The 13377-nt window shown below is 44.3% G+C and overlaps 1 protein-coding gene across 3 annotated transcripts in view; it reads right to left on the bottom strand.

Moving 5' to 3' along the window:
• The window catches only part of DMTF1 (cyclin D binding myb like transcription factor 1), a 34775-nt gene that overhangs the window by 1204 nt on the left and 20194 nt on the right, over positions 1-13377 (bottom strand). For all 3 annotated transcript variants that reach the window (XM_081023598.1, XM_081023600.1, XM_081023599.1), the window contains 9 exons: positions 13038-13070; positions 11126-11235; positions 9914-10142; positions 8908-9059; positions 7206-7421; positions 5589-5674; positions 4146-4304; positions 2541-2927; positions 1161-1305 (listed from right to left, as the gene is read on the bottom strand). In XM_081023598.1, the coding sequence (XP_080879724.1) occupies positions 1161-1305; positions 2541-2927; positions 4146-4304; positions 5589-5674; positions 7206-7421; positions 8908-9059; positions 9914-10142; positions 11126-11235; positions 13038-13070 (1517 nt within the window). The remainder of the gene's footprint in view (positions 1-1160; positions 1306-2540; positions 2928-4145; positions 4305-5588; positions 5675-7205; positions 7422-8907; positions 9060-9913; positions 10143-11125; positions 11236-13037; positions 13071-13377) is intronic.

Here is a 13377-nt window from a genome sequence, read left to right as displayed (position 1 = left end):
CTGTAATGAAAAAATGGTTGTGAAAAACAAACATTCTAAAAGAGATACAGTGGTACCTTGGTTTAAGAACAGCTTAGTTTATGAAGAATGCTGAAAACCCAGCAGTAGGTGTTTTGGTTTGTGAACTTTGCCCTGGAATAACAACATGTTCCACTTCCTGTTGAGTGTGTTCCATTTGTAAATTGAGTCCCCCGTTGCTATGGGAAAGCACGCCTTGGTTTAAGAACGCTTTGGTTTAAGAATGGACTTCTGGAATGGATTGAGTTCGTAAACTAAGGTACCACTGTACATGCAGGTCCTGCTTACCGAACACTATGTGTTCCCTGGAAATCATTCATTATGTGAGCATTTGCATAACAATTTCCATTCATTCCATTCTATTCATTCCCATGGGGAGCATTTCTGTGATCTCTCCTGCCTCCCACCCTGGTTTCTGCCCTAAAATGGATGTGGCCGACCAGCAAAGCACAAGTAAAGAAGTAGACAAACTCTGGCTGTTTGGGGATCTGAATCTGGCATGTGCAGCGAGGTTTCAGCATAATTCTTTTTGTTGCTTTATTCACATCAATATAGTCTTAGTTTCCTGTACTGCGGTAACAGTGGCTCTGGAGAGTCCCCTTGTGACTTTCCAGAAATGTTTTGCTCAAAGCACGACTGCCATTGCAAGTGTGATCCCACTGCTCTTTGTAAGCTATCTGAGTATCACAGGAAGAAGCTTGGGGCTTGGGCTCTCTTTCCTTTCTCCCTCCCTGGGAATGATGGAAAGCTGCTTTAGAACTAAGCACAGATCCTCAGCTGTATGAGCACAGAGGAAAAAGCCACAGTTCCACAACTGGTTAGTAAGGAATCCTAGTCAAACCACGGTTTGATAGCCTCGTTTATTCCAACTAGCAATAGTTAGAAGAAGTTAAAATCGCCCCCATCCAGACATGGGGAAAATGCACTTGGTTCTAACCTGGAAGATTTCAGAATCTCTTGTATGACATGGTCAGAGAGGGCAGCATGCAATCCAGAGGGCTGGACAGGCTTGTTCCCATAATGGGAAACTGGTCCAGTTACATTGGGCTTCTCAGACGAATCACTCAGAAACAGCACTGAGGCACACACAGGAAATTTGTACTTTTTAAAAAATAGGCTGCTGTGTCAACCTCACGAGTTACCTGTTAGTGTTGTTAGGGGCAAAACGGATTCGCTGTCTATGTCATCTGATGTCTGGATAAAGCCATGAGGCGAAGGTACAATGAGGACGGTGTCATCCATGGGAGACGCCTCAACTTGTTCTTCTGTCGTTGGAGAACTGAGATCCTGTGTGAAAACCAGCATTTTTCAACTAGTGTTTACAGAACAGAAACATGCTTTTTTTTTTTTTAAAGTCCACAATAGCAAATAAATGAAGTGCTGTGCAAAATTGCTTGCTTTGAATGAACCATTGTGGGTGGAGGATGGCAATTTTTTAACATCAAAATGCTTTGTCTCTTAGTTGTGAACTGTGGCAGAGCAATTACTAGATTTATTTGAAGGATGACTGAGGACTGACTTACAAAGTAGACTGAAGACCTCCCAGTGCATCCATCACCTATCTCACAATGATCTGCAATGCATTTTTAAATTGGCGTAAGAGCTAAACTAAAGCAGATGGAAGCTGAAAGCAAAGGGGTTGGTGGGGAGGGGGGAGAGAGGGGGATTAGGACAGTGGCAGTGGAGGACAGGAGACTTGTTCTCCCCACTCCAATGCCATTTCCCCAGTGAAAAGAGAGCTTTCAAGGGCAGGTTTGTTTAGTTTAGTTCTGAGTGTTTTAACAGCCACAAGCCACCAGGAGAATTGCTGGTTTCTTTTAACCGCCAGCAAGTGTTAGGAAATGGATTCATTGAAGAGCTGCCTTACACGAAGTTGGACCATCGGTCCATGTAAACCACAATTCCAGTTCAACCAGCAATATTCCCCAGGCAGGCATCTCACTCCATGTTGCTACTTGATGACGTTTTAACCTCAGATGCAGGGCTGAACAAAGCGTATTCTAGAGTTATATTATCCCACTTCTCAAGTTGCTCAGAGGTGCTGACATTTCATTCCCTGCTCCCTACACATATGTACTTGAACCAGGATCATGTGTGTTCATGACCATTCTCACACATGTTCTCATCACTGAACGTTTGGCACTTCTCTCACTTTTGTCTGAAGCAATGAGGAACACCAAAGGGCACACCGGAGCCAAGAATGCACCACCTTAAGATGATCTCCCCTCGGAGAAATGCATAAGCAACTTGTACAAATTGGCCAAAAGCAATTCTGAATGTTTCTTGCGGCCCTTTCACGCAAACTCAATTTGCAAACTTGGGTGTTTTCCATGGAGTGCGCATTCCACGGGAAGCTGCAGTCAGTTCTCAGATGAGTGTACCAGCACAAAGCAGGTTTGTTTAACATGGTTAAAATATCAAAGATGAATTGCATGAAGTTGCACTTGCTGAGCCTCAAAAACAACTGCTACAGATCCAGCCATGTGCCAAATCCTCATGCTGCTAAGCACTGCTTTCCTTACCTCAGAAACGTAGGTGCCAGCTAAGTCAGACCGACAATCCTCTTCACACTTGATGTCCGTGGGCAAAATCTCTCCTCCGGCTCTCGCCATGACCCTGTCAATGAGTTCACTGCTACTCCTGCCACCAAATTTGGAGGCGTCGTCTTCGCTATATGCAGACTGCTCTTCCACAGCCAGCTTGGGTTGATGGATGTCCTCTGGAAAGGCGTCTGCTTCCAGAGCCGTTGGAGGGTCCACCAGATTAACTGGCTGAATGTCTGAATCAACAGCAAGTTCTGCCTGGGTTACGGAGGGAGAAATCTCTTCTGCTGCAACAGTGCGGATTATGACACTTGGTGCATGGCACTGTACCGTGACATTGTCACCGGTGTTCAGCAAGTGTTCTGGCTGTGAGAAATGGCCACAAAATTGATAAGTGCCACATAGTGTTGTGACTGACTTCATTATGCCCCTTCAGCAATGGTGAAAGGGGACCAACTATGCATTTTATTTTAAATTATTCTATACATACATTGTAACATTGCACACATAATTACCCATTCTTCACTATTTGCTAAATCACATAAAAAACATCTTCTCTATTTTCCTGAAAAAGTATGTTCAAATACTCAACAAATAAGCTTTACATTACATTTTTTCTATTAGCCAAATTGCACTAACAGTGGGAGTTTTACAATGTGCTCCAGCCTTTTGGCTCTGGGCCTTGTAACTCCCTCCCCTCTCCCAATTATAAGCTTTTTAAACCCAAGAAGAACCTTGCTGAATGAGACCAAAGCCCTTTCTAGTCTCTTTATCTTGGGCGGCCACTGTGAGAGCAGGATGTGGGATGAGAGGAGCTACTAGCTGGAACCAGCAGGCGGTTCAAAGGCTTCTATGTTATGCTCTTATAAACCTGCCTTATCACAAACGTTCATATTTGGGGCTTTAAAAACACGAATTTAGTAATGTTCCAATCTTATTATTTCAATGTATATTGATTGATTTTTCTCACCCCCCCTGATCATTATATTTTACAAAATAGTGAGAAGTAACACCAGAAACCAATAAACAAAATTTGAGAGATGAGACCTACTACTGTGCATTTATTGTGATCATGAAGGGTGGGGAAGGCACAGCCCTGACTTCCTTGGGAGAGACGGGTCTGTCAGAGGAAAAGCTTCAGAAATAGATGAGAAGGGTTGGGATCAAGCAGGCACCTCAGGAGTGGCACGCTGGCATTGGTTTGGGTGGGACACCTGAGAGATACTGAGGGGCCATCGCTGCTCCAAAGGCTGTAGAACTCACCCCAAGAGTCGGTCTGAGGCTCTGTCCGTTCAGGCCACAACTCTCTCTGATGCTGCTGAATGCAACCTGTGTGCACAATGCCCCTCCCACAGCCCATCAAGCTGAACCCCAAGGGATGATGGGCACCATTTTAAGATTTGACTTCCCATAAATCATTGTCCCTTGCCATAACTAGCACAACTAACACTGCAGAGGATTTTCACTGGAGAAAATACATTCAAGTCAAAACTGTTCTGCACTGGTGTTTTGTTTGATGCAGCACAGCTGCTCCAGCTGACTAGCAGCAAATCCAAGCCCCCCCCCCCCCTTCGAGACACCTACGGATAAGGCGTGGACGATGATCTGGTCTGGTGAGGCTGGTGCCGTGGCAGCTGTGAGGGTCACTGTTGGGCTGGTGGTCAGTGTCAAAGGCAAGCCTTGGGAGGAGCTTGTCTGGAGTAAGTACGTGCCTGGAGTCCCCGTGGGCTGCAGATGGAAAGACTCAAGAGAAGAAGGAAGAAGATCAATGGGAGGGTGCTCTGCAACTGACTCATGAAGGACATTGACTCTGAGGAAGTCAGACTCAAAACATAAAGTGTGTTCCTAAATGCAGCATAACTGAAATAACCCTAGAAATGTAGGACAACTGCCCCCCCCCATGTCCTTCCTTTCTCCCCACAAGGAGAATGTCCATATCCTGGAGAACAAGGCAGTGCCTGCGGTCACCCATGCAGTTACTCAGAGCCATCCCGTGAGATAGGCTTGGTTCAGGGACTATCCCAGGGGCACCCAGTGACTTCATGGTCAGGGAGGAATTCCAAACTGGTCTCCCGATTTCCAGTCCAACCCTCATCAATAGTGGTCTACTAATACATTTTACATTTCGAAAAGAAAGTTGTGCATAATTAGGACCTCTTAATGTTAAGTCAGGGGACGCGGGTGGCGCTGTGGGTAAAACCTCAGTGCCTAGGACTTGCCGATCACATGGTCGGCGGTTCGAATCCCCGCAGCGGGGTGCGCTCCCATCGTTCGGTCCCAGCGCCTGCCAACCTAGCAGTTCGAAAGCACCCCTAGGTGCAAGTAGATAAATAGGGACCGCTTACCAGCGGGAAGGTAAACGGCGTTTCCGTGTGCTGCGCTGGCTCGCCAGATGCAGCTTGTCACGCTGGCCACGTGACCCGGAAGTGTCTGCGGACAGCGCTGGCTCCCGGCCTCTAGAGTGAGATGAGCGCACAACCCTAGAGTCTGTCAAGACTGGCCCGTACGGGCAGGGGTACCTTTACCTTTAATGTTGTCATAACATTAACTTTTGTTTCATGATTCCAAGCACTGAGAACATAAGAAGCACCTTTCTGGACCAGACCAAACTCCAGAGTGATCCAACACTCTCCCATGAGAATCCCAAAAGCCCTGCAGAAACCAGGTGCTCCATAAGAGACTGGCCAGTCGTCCAGCCATAGGGATGGTAATCCTACTTTTCAGAGTGCTCCTGATTCTTCCTCTGAAGTTTGACTTGCCTGCCCAAAGTGGCCAGTGGAGGGCTGGCTGGATCCAGTTACCCATCCCTGGTGCATGCAGATAATGTGACACCATAAAGTAAGTTGTTTTGCATGATTTTAAAGCTTCCAGTTATATTATGCTGTAATATCCTGCTAACTGAACCTCACACATTTTATAATACTTTATGTTGCCATAAGGACACCATTGAGATGCTCCTTTCCTCAAACTTTAGTCTGAAAAACACAAAACATCAAACCAGGTAGGTGTGGAATCTGTAGAACTTACTGGCAGGATCTCAAAGGTCTGCAGTGTCCCACTATTTAGAGTTATCGTCTCAGAGTCAACAGAAGCAGCAGGGGAATCTGCAGAAGCTATGGGAGTAAGAGGGAGAAACATACCCTTTTTATTATTTATTTATTTATTAATTAATTAATAAATGAATGAATAATATAGAGAGAGCGCGCGCGCGCGCCCTAGGTGTATTTAACTGATAGACAATCACATAATTTAGTATTGAAAGACGAAGGCTACAGTGGACTGCCAGGACAATGAAGCAGGTAGTGGGCATCTTAACAGTTTGTTTGTGATCCTTCAGCTGGGAAACACTATTTTTTTTACTACTAATCACATTGGGAAAACAGTTGATAAAAATACATATGATAACTACACAGAGATTAATTAAAACTTAAAACAAGCATTTCCAGCACAAACACCCGCCCCCGGCAGGCTCTCATGGTGGGTGTCACCAAATCCATGTGAGCAGCTGTGTGTGAACAACTCACGGCTCCCTCTCACTGTGGGGTCATCTGAAGTGGCCCAAAGAGGCACCCAACTCCTGAATGGTTTTGGTCTGCTGCTCAACACGGAGAGGAGGTATCACTACTTACACACGAGTAACATACTAAGAAATACAGATATAAAATCTCATTGCCGCAGAAAAAAGCAGGGGCATGAACTGTGTGGAAAAAGGGTGCCTTCCTTGTTTATGATTCTCTTCCTCCCTCTGAGCAGCTTATGTATGGTTCAGAGACAAGGCCAAATCTGCTTAGTTTCAGTAGAGGAAATCACTCCGGCGTCTTCAGGCTATTTTGTGAGCAGCAGCAACAGTCTGCCTTTGTTCAGCCTACAGGAATGTGGGTGAAGTAGCTGGCCTTCAACCTCAATTTTCTGCATTCTTCCAAAGGTGCTGGCTGCATGCACTGTCCTCTACTGGATGAAATCTTCAGTGCTTAAATAGATTATATCCAATATAATGTGCTGTGCAGCAGCTATAAAACAATCAGGTGCTTTAGTACTTTCTGCATGTTCACTTTTTACATTAGCTGCCTGGAAAGCAATACTGAGAGGGCAGGATATCCCCCCCCCCATTTAATAAATAAATAAAATCACTGGCAGTGCTGCATTTGCTGCCCTCCTTTGCCTTCTTCCCGTATCACTCTTAGAATCACATGCAACTTTATCCGAAAGGGTGGGGTGGGTTGGGAACAAAACCCCCACCGTCTTAGAAGCTACCAGCGTGGCATAACATAGCCATGAAATCTACTGCCTTCCTTACCAGGAGCAGACAGAGGGCAGCACTAACCACAGCAAACCAAAGGCCATTTCCTTTTCCTCCCTGAACGCAAGAAGCCTGCCCAACTTTTCACATTCTTATGGCTATAGTTATGGTTACCCATATTCACTGCTTGCGCCACGTGAATGGCGATGGCGCATAAACCATGATGTACATACTGTGTTCTGTCTTTGCTGCATATGCATGTTATGTATGGGGTAGCCTACAGGTCAACTTCCTGCCAGACCAAAGAGAGATCCTCTTCTCTCTGAAAATCAGGAAACCCCTTGATTTGAGGAAGGGCAATGATCAGAGGGAGGAGGAACAAGTGAGGGATCAGAGGTACTTACAGACATGGGTAATCTGAACTGGAATCTGCAAAGCTGCCATGGGGCTAGGAGAATTGCCTGAATTCTCATCCAAGCGAGACACTCGAATCTGCACGTGCTGAACCCCAGAACCGGAATGAGCATTTGGCAACCCAGGTACAGGTTTCGTCTCTGAAAGCTGGTGCCCTGCAGCGTTCGTCTGGCTTTCGTGAAGCTGTTTCAGACCTTTTATAAGAACTGAAATGGGGAAACAAAAGGGTCACTCAGAATGTTACTAGACGCAAAAGACAGAGAGAAGTGTTTGGAATAAAGCTGTGTGTATGACAAGAGTTCAAACCTCAGGAGAACTTTATTAAAACTTATTCCCCTCCAAAAAAGCCTCTTGAGTAAAGAGCTTTGTGCATCAGGCAAATCAAAATGAAAAAGACCTAGTCTTCCTAATGTCAGAGGCAAGCACATCTATCAGTCTGCCCACATCCTCTTCCTGAACTGTTTGCAAATAAGATGGGGAACCTTGCTTCAGAAGACTCTCGCTGCTGCAAAACTAGACGGGGATCCCATCTTTGGCTTTACTGGGGAAAGGGGAAGGAGGAGGGTCGCTCACTTTTAGGAACGGGCAGGGCTGGGCATGCAAGGCAACTCCATTCTCTTCTTTCTCTTTCTCCTCTTCACGCCCACTCAGTCACTCACCCACAGAGCAGAGCCACTCTGTCTGAAGCCCAGGCAGTACAATGGCAGGTAGGCTAGGAGCCTCAAAGGCGCCCCCCACCCCAGAGGCATCACCCAGGGCAAAAGTCCTGGCTAACCCCCACCAAGCTATGGCACTGGGGAGTGGCAGACTTCTTTTGACAACCTGAGAGACAAGAGAGTCACCACCCCGCTATGGGTGGGGTCCAACATTTGTCATACTCACAAGTACACCCACAAGTACACCCACCCTCAATAGCTATTTATGTATTTAAATTTGTTATTTGCCTTATTCTAATTACTTTGCATGTATGCATGAGTGTGTGTTCATGTGCTATTTTTAAGGAAACAAACTTTATGAAAATGTATACATGCAATATTCATTTAAATATGGAGAAGTTTAACAAACACAAAAACCTCAAAACACTACAATCTCAGTCCTAGATGTCAAGAGCCAGCCTAAAATAAAGATTTCACTTTATGCCTTTGCTTTTTCAAAGTTTTTAGTTGCATTTTGTAACCCATGTCAGGACCACTGAAACTGGAGAAAGGCAATAAAAAAACCAAATGAGTCAACACAGGAATTAATAAAAAAATATTAATACCTTATCTTAGAAAACAAGGATGGCTGGGGAGATAACTGCACAAAACAGCCTTAGGACAACTGCATAGGTTATTCAAAGCTCCTATCTGTCTAGTCCTCAACACGCTTCTCCAGTATCTTCTGTTGTTACTGTTTCCTGCGTGAAGTCTTCTCCCTCCTCTTTTGGGAGGGAGCAATCCTAGAGGAAGAACCTCTACAAAAGCTGAAGGTTTGAATCTCACCTTTGTAATGAACTCTAAGATAAATGTAGCCTCCAATCTGAAAATTTGGGAAGAATAATGAACTACCTCAAAAGACTGTGGAAAGGATTACAAGATATGGAAATCAGGTGGAGCACTCTTAAGGGCTATGAAAGCGCTGTTATTTCCTACTCTCTTCCACCCTCCCAGCAAACAAACAGCGAGCAGGTAAGGTAACCCTTTAACACTTTACCAGGAAACGAAACCTCTTTGTGGTTTGCGATCTGCCTTTTGATCGTCCACCATTTACTACGAAGCCACTGGGGTGAGCGCACACTGCTCCATCCTTCGGCCAGCAGATCCCAGTTGATATCATTTTCATCAGATACTTCTAGCTCTGCTATTCTGACAGGATTACATGGGAAAGAAATGTGTGTTAGAGAAGACAGCTTCCAGCGCAGAGGGAATGTTATGTAGCTCCTGCTTTAATCAGATTTAGCAAGACTGCACAGCAACAAATGGCACGTGGTCTCAAGAGTGATTCCTGGTGGACTGTGGTCAACATCACAGAAGCCGCCACCGTACCTCCTTTTGGGCAGTGTCACTGGAGGCCGAAAGCCTGAAAAGGCTGAGGGAGTGAATGGCTTAAACCCAGACAAGAGCCTCTCCAGCATTCCGTCCTGCAGTGGCAAACCAGACGTCTCGGAAGTCCACAAGCAGAGTCTGAGGGTAATAACTCTCTCTCTCACTCACTCTCTCTCTCACACACAGATTTGATCTCCTGCATCTAGTATTCAGGGGCAGGCTACCTCTGAGTCTGAAGCATATAACCATCATGACTAGTAACTATAGGCAGCCTTAGTGTCCAAGGATTTATCTCTTCTCCTCTCAAAGCTTACATTGTGAGCTGCCTGCAGTGTAACTGCCCAGTGTGGTGAAGCAGAAAAACCTTGGAGGATTTAAAGCAGAGACTGGGCGACCATCTGTCATGGATGCTCTTGCTGAGATTCCTGCACTGCAGGGGGTTGGACTAGATGACCCTTGGTGCCCCTTCCAACTCTATGATTCTATGATTTCAATCTTTATACTTTCTTGGCAAGAAGATTAAAGTATCTGGGAACAAGGAATGCAGCGGCCATTGTTAAAGAGTTGCCTAAGGTATTAAATCAAAGTGACAGAGATGTTGATTTTGTCTTTTTAAATTCCCCCCAGCCCTGCTGCCCCATCCCTGGGTGTGCTTTCCAAGAAAATGGCACAACCTCAGGATTAGGTTTATTTCGTCTTCTTTAGTCCACTCGGTGCCTCCACTTTGTTTCCAGTTTAGGTAGTTGAGCCATTTGGAACGGCACTGCTTCTCAGACCGCGTCCCGACTCGCTCTGCCACAGCAGCCCAAGACACTCCTTGCGTGACAATGTCCCCAGGCTCTGTGCTGGTTAATTCATGTACCACTTCTGCCAGTCTCTTTTCTTCTTCTTCTGTCCACTTCCCTGAAGGGGGAAAAAAGTAGGGAACAATACATGGCAATGAAAAGCACAGTTTCCCTTAAAAATAAAAAATTAGATGTATATACGGCCTATCCTCCAAGCTCAAAGTGGCATGCAGACGACTCTCCCCATTTTATCCTCACAACCATCCTGTGATGCACATTAGGCTGAGAAACAGTCACTATCCCAAGGTTACCCAGTGAGCTTTACAGCTCCATGCGGATCTGAACAAGCTTCTCCCAGACCCTAATCCTGCACTCTAACCACTACACCACACTGGCTTGGGCCCTTATTTTCTTATTTAATTTCCTATCTCTGTTTGACTCCAGCCATCCCTCTACACCTTCAGATTCTTAAACTGCTCTGACCTCTCCCATGGCCTATTCGAGAGAAATGTGCTTTTAGAAGCCTGGCAATGGACTGGAGGCTCCCTGTATCACATCTACAATTTAGCCAACCTTCTATAGAGGTATATTTGTTGTAGCATTTGCAAACATGCAAAAGATTCTTTCAACATTTTAAGAATGGGCAGTAAAGGGACAGAAGAAGTTTAGTACAAGAACCAATATATGTGCATTGAAAAGTGTAACGTCCTAAATTATATGTGCTGCTTGTCTCTGAGTTAGGGCCAGAGCCATTACCGCCAAGGGTGTTTCAAACCACAGAGGAAGCTCACGGGATATGGGTGATTCCCACACAAACCTTGGTGGACTTGGGGAAGAATATGCACTAGATGCTGCTGCCCAGAGTCCCTGAAACAGGCACATCTTTCCCTTCTTCAGGGAGGAAGGACAGGATACAAATTGAATAAACAATTTCCTCTCCCTGTCCCTCCAATAGTTTGAATCAATTGTTTAGCTATTTAGTAATGACAGAACAAATTTCTAAAGCAATCCTGAGATGTACAGTCTTGAAGATTATGAGATACACTTTCTGCAAGTCAATTGTGCATCCATTGGGAATGCCAATTGTTGTAATACTTGTACCTGTATTGCAGGTGTCCTTCATCAGCCTGCATCGGTCTTTTACTGAAGAAGCACTTCTTCCGAGGGCAGCTCCAATAGTCGCCCAGTCATTGCCGTGCTTTATCCGTAGCCTAAACGGGAAAAGTGTATTCAGCATGGTGCGCAAAGCATTTCAATTGTATATATTTATTGGTTTACATCCTGCCCATCCTCTATAGGAGCCCAGGGGGTGGGGGTCCCAACTATATACGAATATAACCCACTTAAAATAATTAAGAATCAGGGCATTTCCAGATGGGGGCTTATTCTGGCTAATGGTTTGTTCAGTTCTGGGTTTTTGATGAGTATGCTGATTGAACAGCACAAAATAAAAAATAAAATCACATTCTTAAAACAAGCACAAATCTGTAGATCAAATTAATACATAAACATAGCCAGATCACCCCTCAAGGAATGGCTGGGTATAGGGGGCCTATTTAGCAATCCCATTTAAACAACCACCTCTACATCTCAAACTGTCTGTAATGATCAAATAATTGATTACTTCATATTTTATCTTTAACCTGTTTTGGAATTCTGTTTTCTGACAACACATACAGACATCAAATCATTCTAAAACCGATTTCCCTGAAATGCTGCACTCCCAGTAGCCGAAGAACAACATAGAATAGTGCTTAAGGACATGTGAATCCCTGCACTCCACAGTGAGTTTACTCTGAAGCCTCACAGGGCACCCTGTGAGGTCTAGAACCCAAAGCTTGCATTAAACTCCTTTTTTGGAGAAGGGAAGTTGAACATATTTTCAGCCAACCATCACTGTATTTATTGCATGTGAGCATACAGAATCTTACCCTTAGTTCTGTATTACTGTATTTCACAATTGAGTGCATTGCTGCATTTCATTTTGAAATGAGCCATGTCCTTTGACTACTGCTTTGGAATCTGTAGCGTCGAAGGGTTTCCCCCCCATTATATTTTGAATAAAGACCATTGCATCTGGTAATGCAGCCAAGGATAATAGGTACCAATTTCAAAGGATGTTAGGGTTCTTATCGGATATCATGGGGCCTCGATTACACAGGAAGGTGTTCACATGTCCTTAAGCACTAGTCTATGTCATTCTTAGGCCACTGCTACTAACAAGGAATGGGGAAAGAAAGAGACACTGGAGATGTAGTGTGAAATTGCAGAGAGCGCCAAAAGCTGTGCAAGAGATCAATGAAGCACTTGCAGCTTAGTTATTTGCTCCACACAAAAAAGAGAGCCTGCCCTGAAAGCTTAATGCAATTGCAAAAAGGACTTGGGAATGCTCACTTTACATGCCCAGTCCTGTTATTCCTTTTTTTTTTTTTTTAATATAATATTTATTGGAGTTTACAATAAGAATAAATGTAACAGACAATATAACAAATATCTTAACATAGTTTCACATTTTTTTGGACTTCCTCACATCTCCCGCTCCCACTTTCGTCGTTATAACTTTTTACCAGCAATTTGTTATCTTATTTGCATTCTTATATCCCTTCTATATTTCATAGTCTTCTAGTTCTCAAAAAGAGTTATATTTTCTCAATCTCACTTATTTTCTTAAATCATCTAAGTTAGTGGTGCTCAATTATTTATGATCTAGCGTCCTGCTTAGCATTCACTCAAGTTGCAATGTTTTTGTAAATAGTTCTTAAATTTCTTCCAATCCTCCTCCATCCTCTCTTCTCCCAGGTCAGTCCTGTTATTCCTTGCCTGTGTCTTCCCCTTCCGCAAACTACACTGTGGCTCCTCTTAAAAGAAGCTGGTGCTTGGCAATTGGCAACCTAAGGGGCCTGAGTAAATTCATGGGCCTTTGGCTGCCAACTGCACACAACTTTGGGGAACGAGTACTGAAGGTTCTTCCAAACTGTTCACAAAACACTGATTAATGCAAAATAAAACTTACTCCTTGAGCTTTTCAATTTCATCAGGAGTGTACCTGTGAAATATACAAACAGCACTTTTAATTAACAGACACACATAGAATTTCTTTCAATTTCTTGAATTCCCCTCATTAGGACTCAGCACAGCACATAATATGTAACATTATTCACAAAGGCAAATATAACTGCAACTTTCAGAATAAAGTAGAATTTCAAAGTGCAATATGCCATACTGGATTGTTACCAACACTAACCTGATGTTAAGGCACAGAAGAGAAAACCATCGTTATAGTCTTTGACAAGGTTCTTAAGTTCTGTAGGGTTCCCTACCCATAATGAGCAGACATACCAAATGGTCATTAA

The sequence above is a fragment of the Podarcis pityusensis genome (assembly GCF_964106645.2).
Source record: "Podarcis pityusensis genome assembly, chromosome: 10".
Lineage (NCBI taxonomy): Eukaryota > Metazoa > Chordata > Lepidosauria > Squamata > Lacertidae > Podarcis > Podarcis pityusensis.
This window is presented reverse-complemented; position numbering and strand designations above follow the sequence as displayed.